The 22975-nt window shown below is 41.2% G+C and overlaps 1 protein-coding gene across 1 annotated transcript; it reads right to left on the reverse strand.

The window, feature by feature from the left end:
* Positions 1-220: 220 nt before the first annotated feature.
* LOC140717037 (uncharacterized) lies at positions 221-22756 on the reverse strand. The gene is made up of 6 exons (XM_073030221.1): positions 22441-22756; positions 13083-13403; positions 8553-8604; positions 5440-5531; positions 2544-2590; positions 221-1365 (listed from the first exon to the last, which is right to left on the reverse strand). Exons 1-6 carry the CDS (start codon positions 22505-22507, stop codon positions 1150-1152), a joined length of 795 nt encoding a protein of 264 aa, XP_072886322.1. The 5' UTR covers positions 22508-22756; the 3' UTR covers positions 221-1149.
* Between the last annotated feature and the right edge of the window lie 219 nt (positions 22757-22975).

The following is a 22975-nucleotide window of genomic DNA, read 5'->3' on the forward strand; positions in this document are numbered from 1 at the left end:
AATGGGCAGTAACTCAGAGACTATCTAGACTCAGACACTCAATGCCAATTGGCTGTACTTGCCTCTGAAGCTGAACTGGATAAGAGGTATCGGTGGAAGAATCAACTCAAGATAAGCTTGACAGAGTAATTATGTGGATAGATTCAGGCAGAAGAGTTACACTTGGTGGCCACTCTATTGGATGCACCTGTTCACCTGCTCGTTAATATGAATACCTATTCAGCCAATCACGGGGCAGCCACGCGATGCATAAAAGCATGCAGATATCAGCAAGGGTTTCAGTTGTTGTTCAGGTCAAACATTGAAATGGAGAATAAATGTGACATAAGCGATAAACAAAATAACATCCAGTGAGTGGCAGTTCTGTGCGCGCAAATGCCTTGTTGCTGAGAGAGTGCAGAGGAGTTGGAAACTACTGCTTTTTTAAACCATACTTCTTATAAGATATGTACTTTTTAACATCCTCATTTTTCACAGTACTTGGTGGTTTATCCACACTCACTGGTGAAGTATTAGCATATTATGCACATGAGGTAATTGTTTTAATTATGTGGCCTATTAACTAGTTTATTTCTATTGAAAGAGTTTTCCTGATCTTGCTTATAAAAGTCATGGATTTTTCAGTGGCCCCATCATTTTGACTTCACATTTTATGCCGTTCATTTACCTCTTAGCATAATTTCTCAGCACCTTGTTTAGTTTGTTTAATCTGCTGAGTTCCTCCAGCATTTTGTGTGTGTTTATATTAGTATTTGTATGTTTTGTTTGTACTTTAAAATAAATGACCATTAGAATTAAGACTGTTCAACATTCCTGACTCCTGGAAGAACCCAAAGGATTCTTAAACTGTGGTCCAATCAAGGACAATTGCCAGACTGGTTCAAGGTGACAGTAACTCAAATAAAGTTGCGCTACAACAATGGTGTGAAAAAGAATACCTTTCAATACATGACATGCCAACACGCATGCTTTTATGCATCAAGTTGCTGCCACATGATTGGCTGATTAGATATTTGCATTAACAAATAGGTGTCCAGGTGCACTTAATAAAGTGGCCTCTGTGTGCAACTCTTCTGCCTTAAATCGATCCACATAATGACTTTATCAATCTTATTCTGAGTCCTGTGGAGTACCAGGAAAGAGAGCTTTCTATTTGGGCCTTGTGGTTTGGCTTTGAAATTTGATATCTGCATAGGTGGTGTTGTCCTCATCCATAACAGAGCGTCCTGCTCTTGACTTCCTTTTAAATTTCATGTTTGCATACACAGTTCCATTTTCATTGTTAGCCGACTGGGCAGCTGCCTCATTGTTTCGAACATGGTGTACATCTGCATAAACGATGTTTTCTTCCAACATGGCCATTTCCTGAAATGATAAATAAATTCCAAGATCTATTTTATGTCTGATCAATGTGGAAGGTGAGGGTGTGAAAAGTTACTGGGAGAAGGTGGGATAATAGGGGAGAAGGAAAATAAATCAGTCATGATTGATGTCCAGAGAACATGATGACAAGTGATGACAACAAGGGAAAATGTACAGCAGAGCAGAATCCTTCAACAATTTCCACCCTGCAGTTTCCTTTGGGAATACAAAAGGCAAATGATAATATTGCGAAAACAATTGAAGCTCTTTAATAATATTGAACTCAATCATTCAATGATGAAAAAGGTTAAATCAATTGGGACATTAATTAAGAAGGTAAGAATAACCAGCAAGCTGAAAATAGTAGAAAATATCACTAACAAAGATTGTTGATAACAGATTGAAGAGACTATAGACTATTCATACAGGTGTCAGGATTGAGGGGTAGAGTGAGAAAGTGGTTGGGTGGGGTCAGCACTGAACAGATATTTACTTATTTAGAGATACAGCATGGAAACAGGCCATTCTGGGCCAACAAGCTCGCATCACCCAATTAAACACGTGACCAAGTTAACATACTAATGAATATGGAATGTGGGAGGAAACTAGGGCACCCATAGGAGAACCACACGGTCACGGGGAGAACATACAAACTCCTTCCAGACAGGAGCGGAACTGAACCCAGGTCACTGAAACTATAATAGTGTTACGCTAATCGCTACCCTACCGTGTCACCCCCGATTTATTATTCTGAATAGCCCTGCCCTAATTTTTCTGATTTCACATCAGACTTTGAGACTCAGAGGGAATATACAAATTGTAAACTGAAAAGTCATTGAACCCAAAGAGAGATTTACACAATTAGGTGTTCCATCTCCAACAGTAGAGAAAGGACCAGTCTCGCTTTTCACCTTTCAGTAACGTAATAAAGACTGAAGCACTTTGAAGATTAGTCACATAAAGTATTGTGGATAGACTGAAGGAAAAGCTGGATAAGCATGAGAGAAAGGAACAAATAACTGGAAGGATATGCTGATGGGATTCAATGAGAGGGATGTTCAGAAGTTTTGTAAAATATTAATACCGGACTGGATTAGTGGGGTGAATGATCTATAAACTCCCAAGTAATCAAAATTTTAACATTCTGAAGCATTCAGATGACTTATACTTCATGTCCATACCTGGGTTTCATTGATGCCTCCTCTGTGAGATGCATGGTGCTTGGATTCTGGAAAATACAACATTACTGCTCACAATTCCGCGTCTGTTACGGACATAAACATTTATTTATTTATTTATTTGTTGATACAGCACAGAGTCGACCCTTGCAGCCTTTGAGCTTCACCACCCCAGCAACCCCCAACAAACCAGATTAACCCGAACCTAATCACAGGACATTTCCACTGACCAATTAACCCACCTGGTACATCTTTGGACTGTGGGAGGAAACTGGAGGGCCCGGAGTGTATCCATGCATCCCACAGGGAGGACATTCAGAGACCTCTTTCAGAACGGCACTGGAATTGAACTGCAAACTCCGGAATGCCCCGAGTTGTAATAGCTTTGTACGAACCAGGTATGCTACTATAGCAGTAGCATGACAGCCATACTGAATCTCAGAAGCACAGGAAAACAGGCTGCAACACAATAATGATTCTCCACACAGAGCAAACCTCTGCTCTGGTTACTGCACAATGTTCAGAAAGGATCACATTGTTTTATACCTCACCTTCTTTGCTACTGAAAACTGACGTTTTTCATCTTTGAACATTGTAATGAAGAATTTGGATTTAAAATTTCATTTTTCTTTTTATTGCTACAAATTCTGTCTGATTTACCTACATTTTCTACATTCCCTTGCGTGTTTTTAGATAATATTTCTCCTTCATAATATGATGGAGCAGATTACCTGACAATATTCATTGATATTCCAGGACTCTGTTGCAGATTGTCCCTCAGAAAGAAGGAACACTCTGCCCAAAATAAAAATCATCTAATTTTCCTACCGGCCACAAAATCTCCTTTCAAATTCAACATGGAGATCAACAATTTCATATGGAAACTGAATGTCCTTTCCTCAATGAACGATTTATATGGCCTGAGACTATTAGTGAATGTTATTTTTCACCATTTTATTTCTAGCCTCTAGAAATCACTGCTTACTTACAAGTTTGCAGCAGTTGTTCATTTTTACTACTGTTTCTAAGCTGACATCAGGTCAGCCATTTTATAATTGCTTGTATATTTACTCATTCATTTGTCCGACAAACTTTGTTACGAGTCAAAGCAATTTTATTCAATATTTGAATCCATCTCCTGTGAAAACACCTAGAAATACTACCTTTTCTATCTTGGCTTACTGTAATATGTGCTGAACAACAGAACTGCCTTCAAACTACAACTACAGCTGGAGTGGAGTTCACCTATCTCCCTACCTTAGGAAAATGGGGAAAACTTCTGAGGGAGGGCAGAATAGTGGAAGTTGAATTGTGAACAGATTTTATTTCCCATAACCTGTTCCATTTTTGTTATTAATAGTAGTTAACCATATAAAGAGAAATGCCAAAGGAAATCAAAAGCGGTGCACTCTGTTACTGATGAGGATAATGTCATCCATGAAGATATCAAATTTCAAAGCCTGCCCATATTTAAATCTTCATTTATCCTATTACCACGCACCTTTTGCCTCACACATCATCTTTCCTGACGTACTTTTTCTGTCTTGTACTCCCTCAGAATCCCTCTCTTTTGTGCTTCCTCCGTACTTCCTCTGCACCTCAAGACTTGTTACCGCTCACATTTTCCAGTTCTGATGTAAGGTCGTTGCCTTGAAGGATCAGCTGTTCCTCTCTCCACAGCTGCCGTCTGACATGCTGAGCATTCCCAGCACTTTTCTGCCAATATCTCAGGTATTGATCACTTGGGGAATTTCACTTTGGAAAAGAATGCATTCCTTTTGTTCAGATCTTTGCCATAAACAGTGACTATGGGATAATACTATGCTGAAAATAACTGTCTTCTTTGTTGGGGAGAGAGAGAGAGAGGCCAGGAATAACTTCACGGGGGGCAGTTGAATTACTAGTTGTCTTAATTTTCAGCCAATGAGTTATATTCCATCAGCTGATGAGTTGGAGGCTGCAGGGGCTTTATTTTCCAGCGTTCAACTCCATTTCCCCATCTGATAATAGCACACAGATGATCACTGTACTCACAGTTCTCTTCATTGGTTTACAAAGTCTATTTAAGGGGCACAAGATTACTTATTTATTTATACATCACAGAGTAAGCCCTCCCGGCCCTTTGAGCCACGCTGACCCAGTGACCCCGACAAGCCTGATTAAACTTCATCCAATCATGGAACAATTTATAACAACCAAATAACTGTCTTTGGGCAATGGGAGGAAAGTGGAGCACCCAGGGAAACATTCAATGGGGTGGACACAGAGACTCCTTACGGGACAGCATCGGAATTGAACTCCAAACTCCAAAAAGCCCCGAGGAGTAATCGTGTGGCGCTAACCTCTACGCTACCATGGTGCCCATCTCAGGATCATCTCAGTAAAGCAGACCTGTGACTTAATCTACAGCAACTTTGTACAATGAGAGCAGGGTATGTTGTCCAGTGATATATAGTGAGTGGTAGATAGGTGAAGGATACACCTGATCTTTATTTTTGAGAATTACATGAGAGAATGATTTTACACATATACTGTCCAAATGATTGCTTTTAATTGGAAGTTGTACTGAGGAAGAGCTTATTGAATACACTTTCAAATACAACAACAACTTCCCCATAACTGAGTACAACAGGTGAGACCATCTAAATCTTTCTTCAACCCAGCCTCTTGGTTCTCTGCCATACCACACCTGAGGTGAGATTCCATCGCCAGATGTTTCGGGAATAATGGAGTCACCAGGTTACAGTGGAAACAACACCACTCATTCATGTGTTGTAAACCAACACATTGGCACTCTAATCCTGGCTTTTTGTTGACTGAAGCCACATCAAGTTCCTTAAGATTCAGCAGCTAGCTATCATATTCATCATGAAATAATTAAAGGAAAAAAGAAACCTACCCCTGTTTTTTCTCTTCAGGTAGCAAAGTAGACAAACTGTAAGTAGTATGAATAGAATCCCAATGACACTGGGCAGAATTATGTAAGTGAGCCTGTGGTAAAGAATAGGAAAGGGTCAGTCCTGGGTCATTACTTATTCTTGGCTATTTGTAAAGTCTGACATTTACACAGCATTTTGTATGAACTCAGGATGCCTGCAGCTCAGAAATGAATATTACACACTGTTGACAGCAGTGGGAAATTGCAACAGCTAATCTGATCACAGATAGGTCTCACAAGCAGAAATGTGATCATGAACAATGATAGTGATGTTGGTTAAAGAGTATCTAATGTCCAGGCCATTTGAGAACCCTTGCATGTTCTTTTACAAACATTTCATTGGAACTGCTACATTAAAGGATTGATTAGAGGCTTCTTCTCTGACAGACAGCGTTGCTGACCATGAAGCTGTACCTCTTCTTTGAACAGCTTCCATAGTTTTCTTTGTTTCGTGACTGTCTAGACTCTTGGTTGGCTTGGATGAGTCAGGCTGAAAGGCCTGTCATTCTAGTATATAACAATTACTTTATTACTCAGAATATTTAACCATACAACCATATAACAATTACAGCACGGAAACAGGACATCTCGGCCCTTCTAGTCCATGCCAAATGCTTACTGTCACCTAGTCCCATCTACCTGCACTCAGCCCATAACCCTCCATTCCTTTCCTGTCCATATAACTATCCAACTTTTTTAAAAAATGACAATACTGAACCTGTCTCTACCACTTATACTGGAAGCTCATTCCACACAGCTACCACTCTCTGAGTAAAGAAGTTCCCCCTCGTGTTACCCTTAAACTTTTGCCCCTTAACTCTCAACTCATGTCTTCTTGTTTGAATCTCCCCTACACTCAATGGAAAAAGCCTATCCACGTCAACTCTATCTATCCCCCTCATAATTTTAAATACCTCTATCAAGTCCCTCCTTAACCTTCTATGCTCCAAAGAATAAAGACCTAACTTGTTCAACCTTTCCCTGTAACTTAGGTGCTGAAACCGAGGTAACATTCTAGTAAATCTCCTCTGTACTCTCTCTATTTTGTTGACATCTTTCCTATAATTCGGTGACCAGAACTGTACACAATACTCCAAATTTCGCCTCACCAATGCCTTGTACAATTTTAACATTACATCCCAACTCCAATACTCAATGCTCTGATTTATAAAGGCCAGTATACCAAAAGCTTTCTTCACCACCCTATCCACATGAGATTCCACCTTCAGGGAACTATGCACCATTATTCCTAGATCACTCTGTTCTACTGCATTCCTCAATGCCCTACCATTTACCATGCATGTCCTATTTTGATTAGTCCTACAAAAATGTAGCACCTCAAACTTATCAGCATTGAACTCCACCTGCCACTATTCTGCCCACTCTTCTACCTGGCCTAAATCTCTCTGTAACCTACTTCATTATCCACAATGCCACCTTAGTATCATCTGCATACTTACTAATCAAATTTACCACCCCATCATCCAGATCATTAATGTATATGACAAACAACATTGGACCCAGTACAGATCCCTGAGGCACACTACTAGTCACTGGCCTTCAACCTGACAAACAAGTTATCCAGCACTACTCTCTGGCATCTCCCATCCAGCCACTGTTGAAACTATTTTACTACTTCAATATTAATACCTAATGATTGAACCTTCCATGTGGATCATTGTCAAAGGCTTTACTGAGGTGCATATAGACAACATCCACTGCTTTACCCTCGTCAACTTTCCTAGTAACCTCTTCAAAAAATTCAATGAGATTTGTCAACCATGACCTTCCACACACAAATCCATGTTGACTTTTCCTAATTAGCCCCTGTCTATCCAGATAATTATATATATACTATCTCTAAGAATACTTTCCATTAATTTACCTACCACTGACATCAAACTTACAGGCCAATAATTGCGAGGTTTACTCTTAGAACTCTTTTTAAACAATGGAACCACATGAGCAATACACCAATCCTCTGGCACCATCCCCGTTTCTAATGACATTTGAAATATTTCTCTCAGAGTCCCTGCTATTTCTACACTAACTTCCCTCAAGGTCCTAGGGAACATCTTGTCAGGACCAAGAGACTTACCTACTTTTATATTCTTTAAAAGCACCAGTATTTCTTCTTCTTTAATCATCATAGTTTCCATAACTACCCTACTTATTTCCCTTACCTTATAGAATTCAATATCCTTCTCCTTAGTGAATATCGAAGAAAAGAAATTGTTCAAAATCTCCCCCATCTCTTTTGGCTCCACACATAGCTGTCCACTCTGATTCTTTAAGCGACCAATTTTATCCCTCTCTATCCTTTTGCTATTGATATAACTGTAGAAACCCTTTGGATTTATTTTCACCTTACTTACCAAAACAACCTCATATCTTGTTGTAACTTTTCTAATTTTTTTCTTATGATTCTTTTTACATTCTTTATATTCCTTGAGCACCTCATTTACTCCATGCTGCCTGTATTTATTGTAGATCTCTCTCTTTTCCCAAACCAAGTTTCCAATATCCCTTGAAAACCATGGCTCTCTCAAACTTTTAACCTTTCCTTTCAACCTAATAGGAACATAAAGATTCTGTACCCTCAAAATTACATCTTTAAATGACTTCCATTTCTCTATTACATCCTTCCCATAAAACAAATTGTCCCAATCCACTCCTTCTAAATCCTTTCACATCTCCTCAAAGTTAAACTTTCTCCAATCAAAAATCTCAAACCTGGGTCCAGTCCTATCCTTCTCCATAATTATATTGAAACTGATGGCATTGTGATCACTGGACCCAAAGTGCACCCCAACACATACCTCCATCACCTAACCTATCTCATTCCCTAACAGGAGATCCAACACTGCCCCAGGGTAAGAAAATTACCTTTGATCTCAGGCTTGATGCCTGTATAAGAAAATCAGTTTCCAACACATTATTTCATTGAAGTTAATCATGTTAAATGTTTTTAATACCAGTTTCTCTCCCAACTGGATCCATTTGGAAAGAGAAGCAGTGAAACCACCCATAGAGGGAAACTTATACTTTACATTTTATCTGATGTAGATTCTTACCCTTGTGTAGTTGTAGATTCTGCCACAGTATTTTCACAGAAATGGATTGGCCCTGTTAAAAGAAAATCGAAATAAAATTTATCTGCTTTGTACTTGCAAAAACAAGAAAGCATAATTGTTAGACCAATGGGTACTTGATCACGGTGGACCAAATGTGATCTGTTACTCAATACTCAATAATAAAGATTAAAGAGAGATTTATTTGTCACATGTACATCAGATCACACAGTGAAATGCATCATTAGCAATAACAACCAACACAGAGTATGTTCTGGGGGCAGCCTGCAAGTGTTCCATGCTTCCAGTGCCAAAATGGCTTGCCTATGAATTACCAATACTTTCCCCATGTGCCTTTGGAAAGTGACAGGAAATCACTGGTGGTGTGGAGATGCTGCTGGGGACTTGGACTGAGGGAACTGTAATCCTAATCATAAGGGAAAGTTCCAGCCAGGGAGCTGGCCTCTGCCAGCCATGGGGAGACCTCTTTCCGGGGCCCCATCACCCTCTGCAGGGGCATGGTCATAACTGTACTTGAGTATTCAGGGAGATAATTGTTCAGTTACACTTTTTATCCAACAGGATAACGCAGGAAGTTCTCAATGAAAAGACAAAGTCTTTTAAAACAATAAACAGAAAGTCAATGTACCCTGGGTGCCATGGTAGCTCAGCAGTTGGAGTGATGCTATTACAGTTCAGGGCATTCCAAAGTTCGGAGTTCAATTCTGCCACTGCTCTAGAAGGAATCTCGGTATGTCCTCCCTGTGGAATGTGTGAGTTTTCTCTGGGTCCTCCGGTTTCTTCCCAGAATCCAAAGACTAATGAGTAAAGTAATTGGTCATTGTAAATTGTCCCATGATTCAGTTAGGGTTAATTGGGTTTGGCTGGGGTTTCTGGGGCAGCATGACTCAAAGGGCTGGAAGGGCCTACACCATGCTGTATTGCTGAATAAATGAAGGGATGGAATCTCACTTCAGGTGTGGAATGGCAGAGAACCAAGAGGATGGGTAGAAGAAAGATTGAGATGGTCTCACCTGTTGTACCCATTTAGGGGCAATAAGCTTTTGAATTTGAAAGTGTATTCAATAAGCTGTTCCTCAGTACAAACTCCAATTAAATGCAATCATTTGGACAATGTGTGTGTAAAATATATGTCTGGCTTTCTGTGTTTGCACTAGTGACAGAAAACTCGACCATTCTCAGAAGCTGTCATAAAATCCTGGCAACAATTTTCTCTGCATATAATTTCGCTGATTTTCTTGCTGGTGGGAGAGTTCCCTACCCCTCCAGTGAGCACTCAGAGATTTAGAGAAATCTCTTCATTTCTCAAACATCTGTTCAAACTACACAGAGTAATAGACTTAAGTACAAGAACAGAATGATGATGAATATTCACCTGGAATTGTCCCCATTCTGGAACCTGCAGCCTGTGATACATCCCTTTCAACATGAACTCCATTCATCCCTCAGGGGATATTTCGTTATTAAAGAGATCCCCTCAGAAACTTTCAGATCATCAAGCATGACTTTCAAAAGAAACTTGTGAATTAATTAGATCCAAGGAAATGTGTCATGTTCAGCAAAAGCTGCAAAGCTGAGTATTAGAAAAAGTTTAGAATTCAAAACCAAACAAAGCAATTGATTAAAACATTGAAAATTTAGAAAGTGAGAAGGTTTGTAGGGAATATATATATATTTATGTGAAAGCTTCAATCGGTACATGAAGAGATGATGAATTAAAACAAATAACAGACAGAGATGGGGGAGTTTATAATGGGCACAAAGAAACCCAAGAGCAATTCAATACATTGGTTTTGCCTTTTGTCCTTCATCACATTTCCTAATACCAATGTCAGGCTAATTGCTCTATAATTTCCTCTTTTATCTCTATAAAATAGAGTGGTTAGCTTCCCCTCAATCCATTGAAATTAGAAATGGCCAGCAATGCATCTACTTCTTTTTTGTGCCAATTCTCTATGTTGTCCTAGACGTAGAATAATAGAATCTGGAGATTTCTGGGAGAGTAACTGTTTCCCATATCTTCTGATCTCTCTGCCTCTGAGAAAAGTAACTCAATCTTTCTTAAATACGGGTTCACCACTTTCTGGGAGAAGGAACCTTTCCTAATCTCAATCTTAAATGACTCACCCTTTAGATTATTTTTGGTGTCCGGAGACTATCCTGTATTCCCTGGCATCGGAAGCATCAAACCTGAATTTGTATCAGCCTGCTAAAATATTGCAGATTTCTCTGAGATCACCACTCAGCCTTCTAAACTGCAGCAAATAAAAACCTCATCAACCAAATCTCTGATCTTCTGTCACTTGTGACATTCCAGAAATCAGTCTGCTGATCCTTTGCTCGCCTCTGTCCAGAACAAGAACATCTTGCATCGGACCAAAATTGCACACAACGCCGGTTGCCTGAGATCAATTTTGGTGCCGAGCCAGATTGGAATTGTCTGGAATGGACCTAATCAAGGCACTGAGTTGTGGGCATGAGAGCATATCGAAGCGGCAGGGCCACGCGTCAGAGAGCAGGAATGATCGGCTCACCTATAACAAGAACCTATTTCATTGGACCAAATCTGCACACAATTCTAGTAGCCGAGAGTGAGGAACAAGCTGATGTCTCACTGATTTAAGCTTTGGGCCAGAATGGAAAGTTTGGGTATAAATCGAATCGAGTCTGCGGGTCCCGAGCATGAGAGCGCATCGAACGACAGGGCCTGAGTGTGAGTGTGAGGAACAACGTTCAGATTGGTTGATTTAAACACGGAGCCAGATTGAAAAGTTCAGGGTGTCAGGGCTGGACGTGAGGGATGGGCTGATGTGAGGCTAACTGCTCCGCAACGTTTACTCGTCTCTGCGCTGAACTGAGGCTGTGGCCTGCAACTAATGGGCTCTGAGATTGGCTGTGACTGGCTTCATGGCTGGGGACTCACTTGTATGAACTTCAGTTTTGAATGTTATTTGCTTACTATTATTGTTTGATTCATTTGTTTATTTTTTGCACATTTGGTGTTTGATGGTCTTTTTTTGATACGTTCTATTGGGTTTCTTTGTGTTGTGGCTACCAGGAAAGAGACAAATTTCAAGGTTGTATACGGTATACATCGATAAAAAATGATACTTTGAACTTTGGTCCCAACTGATAAAGGCTCTGTCTCAATGCAGTGTTTCATGCTTGTTCCTTTCCTTGGATCTTCTCTCTGAAAGTCTGAATACAATTTGCATTCTTTATGCCCTGCAGCATCTGCATGTTTCCCTTCAGTGAAATATGTACAAGAACACCCAAAACTCATTATATTCCCCCTTTTTCCATTCTATTGCCATCCAGGAAATTATCTACATTCCTGTTATTGCCACAGTCTAAGCAATGCTAATATTTTTTGCCCAAGTATTTTCAATTCACTGAATAGGGGAAATAAGGCAATCCAAGCCCCAGCGGTTGAGTGTTTCAGTGGTTCCAATATAAACCTACCCTCTTCAATAATGTTTCTATCCTTGAAACTGCTCACCATAGAATTCACTTGAGCTCCTTCTTTCTACACTTTTGCTTGGAGACTCAGTGAACTAGGATGCATAGACGTTTGAGGTCACATTTCACAATCCCACTTGCCGGGAAAATATATGTTGGCTTTCAGGACACAGACATTCACAATCCATGTGATTTCTGTACTTTTCATCAAGATACAACTGCTTTGATTTTATGATTCAGTCTATTTGCCATAAAATGCAGAACAGGTAATTGCTTATAAATACAGGCAGAGCAAATATGGATAAAAGTCTACAAGGAACATTGCCATGAAAAAGCTGCATCTATCATCAAGGACGGCTGCCATTCAGCCCATGTTTGCTTCATGCTGCTGCCATTGGGAAGGAGGTCTCACCCTACCAGGTTCAGAAACAGTTAGTACCCTTCAACCATCAGGCTGCTGAACCAGCATGGATAACTTCACTCATTTCAACACTGAACTGATTCCACAACCAATGGACTCACTTTCAAGGACTCTACAACTTATGTTTTCAGTATATTTATTTTTAATTTATTATTAATAATTTGTTTCTTTTATATTTGCACAGTTTGTCTTCTTTTGGTTGTTTGTCCATCTTTGATTATGTGTAGTTTTGCATTGATTCTATTGTATTTATTTGTATCTACTGTGAACACATGCAAGAAAATGGATCTCAGAGTTGAATATGATGACATATATGTACTTTGATGATAAATTTACTTTGAACTTTGAAGTGGTTTATCTTGGAGGGACTATCTTAATTAATGGCTAGAAATATTACCAGATGAGACACATTCACACCCAGAATGTGAGAACAAATCAGAGACAGGAGACCCTGTGGTGAGCGACTCAAGTTTGAACTGCTGTGCTGAAAGGTTTTTCATTCTCTGAAAGGTGGTGACAATGTACACTCCACGCTCCTGAGTAAAGTTCCAACAATACAATATCCATCACACATCAGTCATTCAATTGTACTCCATCGACCATCATAAAGAATCAAACCCTGCACCACTTACCCGTGCTGTTGACTTCAATCACATTTCTGCAGGTCCTGACACTGTTGGAGATGGACACATTGACCATTTCACTGGACTTTTCTCCTTGATTATTTGAGGCTTTGCAATAATACAGATGATTTTTGTATTTTAAGGATTGACAATGTAGATCCAGTTTATTGGTGTCAGAGATCTTTGAATCCCCAGATGGCGTCTTTTCATACCATGAGTACTGAATGGGAAGGGATCCATGGACAGACTCACAGGACACTGACACGGAGTCCACACAACTTGAGCCACTTGTTGGTGGTGAAAATTGAAGCAAAGGAACAGACGGGGGTTCTGTGGAAAAGAATCAGTGAACATCTGAAAATCAAACACACTAAAGATATCAGCAGTTTTGTATCTCAACCAGAACCCACAAGTTTGGAATCTCAGCAGCTCCTCTACCTCACCTTCACATGCTGCGTTTGTGACTCCCATCTCCCCTTCCCCCACCACCACTCTGCAATCCCCTCTCAAGAGTCTTACTATCTTTCCTTTCAGTTAATCCTGATGAAGGGTCTTGGCCCGAAACGTCGACAGTACTGCTCCTTATAGATGCTGCCTGGCCCGCTGTGTTCCACCAGCATTTTGTGTGTGTTGCTTGAATTTCCAGCATCTGCAGATTTCCTCGTGTTTGCCTAACAGTGTGACTTTGCAATGACAACATTTGTGTGTGTCCTGGAAAACCCACCATAATCTGAAAGCAGGAATTTGTCAGATACATACTAAATTAATGGTGACTTTAAAGAGAGGGTATAATTGTGATTTGGTTTCCGTGACCTACAGCAGCAATGAACCCATTAGTACTCATATCTATATAAAACCAACAAATATTCATGTCAGATCATAGACCATAATACCATGAAACATTGGAGCAGAATTAGGCCATTCTGGCCATTGAATCTGCTCCACAATTCTATCATGGCTGATTTATTATCCCTCTAAATCTATTCTCCTGCCTTCTCCCTGTATCCTTTGATGCCCTAACCAATCAAGTACCTATGAAATTCCATTTTAAGTATACCCAATGACTTAACCTCCACAGCTACTTGTCGCAATGAATTCCACAGATTCACCAGCCTCTGGCTGAAGAAGTTCCTCCTCATCTCTCTTTTAAAGGGTCATCCTTCTATTCTGAGTCTAGGCCTTCTGGTCCTAGATGCCACACTGTTGGAAACCTCTCTTCACATCCACTGGGCTTGGCAAAGCTCAATAGCTTTCAATAAAATCCACCCTCATTCTTCTAAACTCCAGCAAGTACAGGCCCAAAGCCATCAAATGGTGCTCATATATTCAGGAAGTTTGATGTCACTTGGAATTTAACAGATGGATCCCTTTAGAACTGATGTACAGAGAGCTCTCGGGGTACAAGTCCACTGCTCCCTGAAAGTGGCAACACAACTGGACATAATGGTAATGAAAGCATTCAGCATGTTTGCCTTCTTCATTCTACATGTTGGAGACTAAATTTGACAGCGCATTTTGTAGCTTCATAAAACTTTGTTTAGAGCACAATTAGAACATAATGTTTACTTCTGTTTGCAACCCAATAGAAAGGATGTGGATGTTTTTGGAGAGGGTGAAGAGGTTCACCAGGATGTCACCTGGATTGGAGTGTGTTAGCTGTGGGCAGAAATTGGACAATCTTAGATTGTTTTCACTGGAGTTTAGGAGGCTGAGGAGCGAACTGATAGAGGTTTATAAAGTTAGAGAAGTCAAAGATAGGGAGGATAGTCAGAATTTTTTTCTCCGAGGTTAAAATATTGAATAATAGTAAATTGAATAATAGTTTTAAGGTAATGGGGGAAAGTTTAAAGGACATTTGTGAGATAAGTTTTTTTTATCCTGAGGATGGTGACTGCATGGGACCCATTGTCAGACCAACTGGAGGAAACAGAGATAAGAACTATATTAAAGAGGCTGTTGGACAAGGACATGGGAAGGCAGGGCTTGGAGGGATGTAGACCACATACTACAGAGTCATAGAGAATAGAAGCAGGCCCTTCAGCCCATTTAATCCATGCTAAACCATTTAAGACGCCTATACCCAACAACCTGCACCAGAACAATTACCCTCCACACCCCTAGATAGATAGATAGATAGATAGATACTTTATTCATCCCCATGGGGAAATTCAACTTTTTTTCCAATGTCCCATACACTTGTTGTAGCAAAACTAATTACATACAATACTTAACTCAGTAAAAAATATGATATGCATCTAAATCACTATCTCAAAAAGCATTAATAATAGCTTTTAAAAAGTTCTTAAGTCCTGGCGGTAGAATTGTAAAGCCTAATGGCATTGGGGAGTATTGACCTCTTCATCCTGTCTGAGGAGCATTGCATCGATAGTAACCTGTCGCTGAAACTGCTTCTCTGTCTCTGGATGGTGCTATGTAGAGGATGTTCAGAGTTATCCATAATTGACCGTAGCCTACTCAGCGCCCTTCGCTCAGCTACCGATGTTAAACTCTCCAGTACTGTGCCCACGACAGAGCCCGCCTTCCTTACCAGCTTATTAAGACGTGAGGCGTCCCTCTTCTTAATGCTTCCTCCCCAACTCGCCACCACAAAGAAGAGGGCGCTCTCCACAACTGACCTATAGAACATCTTCAGCATCTCACTACAGACATTGAATGACGCCAACCTTCTTAGGAAGTACAGTCGACTCTGTGCCTTCCTGCACAAGGCATCTGTGTTGGCAGTCCAGTCTAGCTTCTCGTCTAACTGTACTCCCAGATACTTGTAGGTCTTAACCTGCTCCACACATTCTCCATTAATGATCACTGGCTCCATATGAGGCCTAGATCTCCTAAAGTCCACCACCATCTCCTTGGTCTTGGTGATATTGAGACGCAGGTCTCAATCTCCCTACCATCCATACACCAATCCAAACTTCTCTTATTGAAATTGAGCTTGCATGTACCACCTGTTCTGACAGCTCATTCCTCACACTTAAGATCCTCTAACTGAAGAAGTTTCCCTTCACGTTCCCCTCATACTTTTCACCTTTTACGTTTAACCCATGACCACTGGTTGTTGTCCCACCCAATCTTGGTGGAAAAAACCTGCCTCCATTTGCCCTTTCTTTACCCCTCATAATTTTGTGCACCTCTATCAACTTTCTTCTCCAGCGTCTACATTGTAAGTAATACAGGCATAACCTAGTCAATCTTTCCTTATAGATAAGGTCCTCCAGACCTGGCAAAATATTTGTAAATTTTCACTGTACTTGTTCAACATTATTTACATCTCTTCTCCAGGTAGGTGACCAAAACTGCACACAATACTTCAAATTTGGCCTCACCGTGTTGTACAACTTCAACATAACATCCCATCTCATGTACTAAATACATTAATTTATGATGGTCAATGTGCCAAAAGCTTTCTTGACAATCCGATCTAACTGTGACACAACTTACAAAAATTATTGACCAGTATTCCCTTTGTTCTACCACACTCCTCAGTGCCCTACCATTCACTGTGTAAGACCTACCCTGGTTGGTCCTACCGAGGTGCAAAACCTCACACTTGTCTGCATTAAATGCCATCTGCCATTTTTCAGCCATTTTTCCATCTGTTGCAGATCTCTCTGCAGGCCATGATCACCTTCCTCATGGTCCAATGCACCACCCCCAATCTTGGTGTCATCCACAAATTTGCTGATGCTGTTTACATTATTATCCAGATCACTGATACAGATTCAAACAATAATGGACCCAGCTCCAGTCCCTGCGACACTCCACTAGTCACAGGCCTCAAGTCAGAGAGGTAACCTTCTAATACCACTCTCTGGCTTCTCCCACAAAGGCAATATCTATCCAATTTACCACCTCATTTTGAATGCTGAGCGATTGAACTTTGTTAACCAACCGCCCATGCAGAGCTTCAGTGAAAGCCTTGCTAAAGTCTATGTAAACAACATCCACTGTCTTGCCTTCATCCACTTTCCTGGGATCCTCCTCACAAAATTTATAAGGTTGGTTAGACATAAACTACCACGCACGAAGCCGTGCTGACTATCTTTATACAGTCCATGTCTATCCAATTATTATATACATCCAAACTCTTAGAATACCTTCTAATAACTTTCCTACAACTGGTGTCAGAATCACTGCCCTAGAACTTTCTGGTTTATGTTAAGAGGCTTGTTTAAACAGCAGAACAACATTGGTCATACTCCAGTCCTCTGGTACCTCTCCTGTCACTAGGAAGAGTTTAAATATGTCTGCCAGGGCCCTGGTAATCTCTGCTCTTGCCTCTTGTAAAGTCAGAGAAAACACATTAGCAGGCCTTGGGGATATATTCACATTGATTTGCCTCAGGATGACAAATACCTCCTCCTTTGACAGGGTGATGTTTCATGGAGTTCAGAGGCAGGAAAATGTGCTGAGCCTTCCATTGTAAATCAGTGTCCCATCAGTGAGTCAGACCTGCAGTGGATGAGAGCAATATGAGTGGGCTATCCCCACCCTTGCCCACTCCCCACAGGGATCTTCACTGCTGTGAAGACTCTGCATAGCCATGCTGCCCTGACTCTTCTCAGAGAAAAGATGAATGAGCTATTTCAGTGGAGACATCAAAACAGTCAATGAGAAACCTACCACCAGATACCTGCAGATGCACATCAAACACTGGATGATTGCCAGATGTTGTAATGCCACATCTGTAAACTCCTGTATCATTAGAGATAAGACTCTCCATAGTAACAGTAAATATTCCTTGGGTTGTGTTATCTCTGATTGTCATTCTTACATACTGCTTATTTGCCCCATTTGTATTCACTGACAATGTGCATTGGCGATCCCACATATGGCACAAGTACTTTGTGTGTGAACGGTATATTGGTGCATAGTGACAATCGATTGTGACCGGCTCTTCCCACAACTCCTCTTACTTTATCTTCTGCCCATAAAGCACCCGAAACTGAGAAGTTTCTCAGAAAATGCACACGTAAAAACAGATCAATACAGGGACATTCAAGATACTAGATCATTTCATGTCATTTACTGTACAAAAGTGTAAAGGGGAAGAAAGTTGTTATCACACTGGATCTAAAACCAAACATAAGAAATTCAATCATAATAATGAATAAAGATATTTTATTTAAAGCTGTCGTGTTTTAAGGAATCTGCGACACTATCAATTGGTATAATTGAATTCCACATAGACTGAGAAGACAACAGCATCGTTCCTCATCACGTGCTCACAGCTCTTCACAAGTAATGATTTTTATTTGATTGGAGTCTTCATTATCACTGTCCACTAATGACTCAGTGTGTTTTCACATTTCTGAGTCAATAAATTACTGATCCAGTCACATTCCAGACAGGTGAGCATAAGGTCAGTGGTGGGTAAATTACTGAAGGTGATTGTGTGAGGCAGGATCTACCTGTATTTGCAAAGGTAAGATCTGATTTTGGATAGTGAACGTGATTTTGTGCATGGGAAATCCTCTGTCGAAAATATTTGACCCAGTTTTCTTTGAGAGATGATCAAAGGAACTCATGAGGACAGGTCTTTAGAATTTAGCAGTTGAGTTTAGCAAGTCTTATGAGCATACCTTGTACAGTAGACTGATCTGTAATGTGAGATCTCATGTTAAGCTAGTTGGATGGATACTGAATAGGCTTGGTGGAAGGAGTCAGATTGTAGTGGTGGAGTGTTGGTTTACTGACAAAGTCAGACTTTATCACCAGTGGTGTGCCTTCAGGATCAGTGCTGTTATTTGTTAATGACTCTTATTTGTCATCAATTTTAATAATTAGAATGATAATGCAGACAGCATGATTTCTACGTTATGGATGACACTGTAGTGGAGTGGGCATGAGTTTTCTAAGTTTCCAAGAGGATCTTGAAAATGAGCCGGTGTTCAGCCCCAATACTCAGTGCCAGCAAGCTCCCCCACCTGAGCCTGTACTGTCTGCTTGCATTTGACCCATCTTCCACTCTTCTCGGTACCACCATTGGGTTGAAGGTGCAGGAGTCTTGGGTCCCACACCACAGGGTTCATAAACAATTGTTGTCCTGCAGCAATCAGGCTCCTTGATTGGCTTCACACGCCACAGCTCTGAACTGACTCTGCAGCTGTGAACTCACTTTCAGAGACTCTGCACGTTGGTTTTTTGTCAGCCTTTGTTGTGTGTGGTTTTACATGGATTCTATTGTGTTTCTTTATTTTGTTGGCAAAGGTATAGTGGGTAATCACTCTCTTTATTCCAGGGTAGGGGAGTCGAAAACTAGAGACCCTCAGCTTAAGGAGTGAGGGGAAATTCTCAGAGAGCCTGGAGGGGCAGTGTTTTCCACACACAGCAGTGTGTGCGTGGAAAATGCTGCCAGAGGAAGTGTGAGACATGGGTACAAATATGCTATTTAAAATACATTTGGACAAGTTCATGTACAGGGAAGTTTTAGAAGGATAAAGGCCAATTGCAGGGAAATGGGAGAAGCTCAGGATGACACGGTAGTCAGCATGGACAATTAGGGGTGAAGCTCCTGTTTCCATAACCTATAAATCTCTGACTCTGCAGCATCCTCTCTAAACTGTTACACACTTTTGAAAGGTTAAATTCAAATTCAATTTCATTGCATAGATGTGACAGCTTATGGAATCACAGCCAATCAGATTGCACTTCAATTTCAAAATTCAAAGTTATTATCAAAGAATCTATAACATATAAAACTTTGAGATTCACCACCTTGCAGGCAACCATAAAAAAAAAGAATTGAACCCATTAAAAATAAACGTCAAACACACAACATGCAGAAAACAGAGCAAATCAAAGAGAGCAAATAACATTTGGAACTAAAATTCACAAAACTGAGGCCACAGGCAAGAAGCCAGTCCTCATTCTAACCAATTCAGGAGCCCGTTAATTGCAAGCCACAGCTTCAGTTCAGTGTAAAGACAAGTAAACCTCGTGGTGCAGCAAGCTGCACACCGGCCCATCCCTTATCTTGGACTGGCATTCCTTTAGTGTTTTAAAAGGGATTTGAACACTTATTTTCCTTGTTGTAATGATGAAATACAGCAGCCTTGTTCATATCATATATAAACTCAAACAGAAGGAATGGATTCCCTGCTCACGTCTCAAAGTGAGTGAGGTTTTTTATTCAACAAACAGAAACTCAGTTTCAACAGTTAGTAATTTACCTGGGCTGTTCAGATAGTCACAAGCTAGAGATGACCAAAGTCAGTGAGACCATAAGACATAGGAGAATTAGGCCATTTGGCCCATACAGTCTGCTCCACTATTCTATCAAGGCTGATTTATTATCCCACTCAATTCCATTCTCCTGATTTCTCCCCATAATCTTTGATGCCTTTCCTAAACAATAAACTATTAAGCTACACTTTAATTATACCCAGTGACTTGGCCTCAAAAGCCATGTATGGTATTGAATTCCACAGATTCAACACACTCTGGTTATAGACGTTCCTCCTCATCTCTGTTCTAAATGTATGGAGTCTGTACATCCTCTATATGGAATGTGTGGAGTTTTCCCAGGTGGACCTGTTTAGTCCCACAGTCCAAAGACAGACTGATCAGGTGAATTGGTCTTTGCAGATTGCCCTTTCATTAAGTTACAGTTAATTGGGTTTGTCAAGGGTTCCTTTGGTGTTGTGGCCCAAAGGGCCAGAAGGACGTACTCTGTACTCTATCTGGAAAGAAATAAAATAAAGTTATGTCCTTGCATTCTGAGGCTGATTTTACAGGCAGGATTTCCCCATCAGGGAACCATATTTGATCATATACTTCCAAGCACATCAAAATCTTGTTCATAATAATGGACTCCAACACCTTCCCAACCACTGATATCATGCTAAAAGGTCGACAATTTCCTCTCTTTTGCCTCCCTCCTTTCTTAAAGAGTGGGGTATTATTTCCAACTTTCCAGTCCTCTGAACATTCAAGTGTCTAATTATTCTTGAAAGGTCACTAATAATGCCTCCACAATTTCTTTATATAACTCTTTAAGAACCTTGAGGTGCAGTCCATTTGGTCCAAATGATTCACCTACCTGCAGATCCCTCAGCTTCCCAAGCACCTTCTCCTTAGTAATAGCAACCTGTCAGGGTCTAGTCCGGTCCGTAATCCACGTTCCGGGTCTTGATCCGGTCCGAGTGCTCCGGACTCCGGGCCTTGCAGCTGTCTCTCCCGGCCCCTTTGAGCCTGTTAAGATGATCCTGGATCAAGGAGGCACACCTGTGGCCAATTCAGCTGCAGCTGTTTATAAGGGGCTGTGGGACGGAGACCGGGCGGGTGGTCATTTTGTTCTGTATCCTGTTCTGCTCGGAATCCTGCTCTGTCCTGGTTGCTGGACTGTTCTGTATATGCTCTATCCGGTTGGTCTTGTTCCCCTGCTTCTCTCCTGTGCGCTGGTCCCAGCTTCCTACCCATTGTCTCCATCGGGCGGATTTGGCCGGACTGCCGCTGCCTGACGGGGGTTCTGCCCCTTCCTACCCGTTGCCTCTATCGGACAGATCCGGCTAGACTGCAGCTGCCCGGAGGGGGTTCTGCCCCTTCCACCTATTGCTCCCTAAGGGTTGTGCCCCGTACCTACCCAGGTGTCCGCGACTGGCCCAGGCTTTTGTGTTCCCGCCTGGGAGGCAGCCCTGCCCGAGATCCCTGCGGCCCACTATGAGGAATCTGTCTGCCTGCCTGCCCTGAACTGTGGGATCTGCCTGTCTGCCTGCCTCGTCTGAACTCTGGGATCCTCCTGCCTGCCTGCCCCAAACTGTGGGATCCTCCTGCCCTGCCTCGTCTGAACTGTGGGATCCTCCTGCCCTGCCTGCCTCATCTGAACTCTTGGATCCAGCCCCGCCTGCATTAACCCTTAAATGCCATGGCATCCCCATCCTGTCCTCCCCCTAGTACTTCAGTGTCTGCATCCTGCGTTTGGTTCCATCCGGCCCCCCTTCCTGACACAACCACACTCAAGTGTGCCCCCTGACATTGCCAAATTTCTGTCATTCCAAACAAGACTTGCAATATTATAAGTTGTTACTTTTGCTTTTATGAGAGTGTCACTGTCTCACAACTCAACACCTATTCTAGTCTTTTCAAGCCATAGAGAAATGTATGAAAGGAATGCTCTCAATTTGTCTGGACATGCAAGTACAACTATGTTTGAGATGATCTACTTCTTCCTGGAGGAAGTGCCAGACTTAGCTGATAACTGCACTTCATTTCTGCCTCTCAGAGACTGCGATGTGCAGCTTGTACAAATGCAAAGAAATTCCTTACTCTCACTAAAAGTATAAGAGCAGCAGTAACAGAGTAAAAAAAGAAATATTTAAATGTATCCTCCCTTGAAAAGAGAACTTACTGGTGCCATTGATTTCTGTCACATAACTGCAGATCTCTCCGTTGTTGAAGACTGTCACATTAACCATTGCACTGGATCTTGCTCCAAGCCGATTCGAGGCACTGCAGTAATATTGATGGTGCTGGTGGTTGAAGGATTGACAATGTAGAGTCAGTTCATTGGTATCTGAGATCGTTGGATGCCCAGATGAGGTTTGTTCATACCATCTGTACTGAATGGGAAGGGATCCCTGGAAGGACTCACAGGAAACTGACACTGAGCCCCCGAGACGTGAGACTTTTGCTGGTGACAGATATCGAACCACAGGAACAGATACAGGTTCTGTGGGAAACAATTAAACATTCAGACTCTGAATGAACATCTGAGATTCAAAAATTCTTCTGCCACTTTATAAGGTATAAATTTTCACCTGGTCATTAATGCAAATATCACAGGTACGTTCGAAGACGGTAAGGATGGTAGAGTACAGGCACCGTGGTTTACAAAGGCAGTTGAAAATCTAGTCATGAAGAAAAGAAAAGCTTATGAAAGGATT

The sequence above is a fragment of the Hemitrygon akajei genome, chromosome 27, assembly GCF_048418815.1.
Source record: "Hemitrygon akajei chromosome 27, sHemAka1.3, whole genome shotgun sequence".
Taxonomy (NCBI): domain Eukaryota; kingdom Metazoa; phylum Chordata; class Chondrichthyes; order Myliobatiformes; family Dasyatidae; genus Hemitrygon; species Hemitrygon akajei.

What these genes read in the sequence shown, in the direction of transcription:
- LOC140717037 (XM_073030221.1), bottom strand. Translation starts at nt 22,507, where the DNA reads ATGGTTAATGTGACAGTCTTCAACAACGGAGAGATCTGCAGTTATGTG. An exon ending in GACAGAAATCAATGGCACCA is followed by an intron (nt 13,404 to 22,440) that starts GTAAGTTCTCTT and finishes TCTTTTCCACAG; the next exon opens with AACCCCCGTCTGTTCCTTTG. An exon ending in CCTGAAGAGAAAAAACAGGG is followed by an intron (nt 2,591 to 5,439) that starts GTAGGTTTCTTT and finishes TGTATTTTCCAG; the next exon opens with AATCCAAGCACCATGCATCT.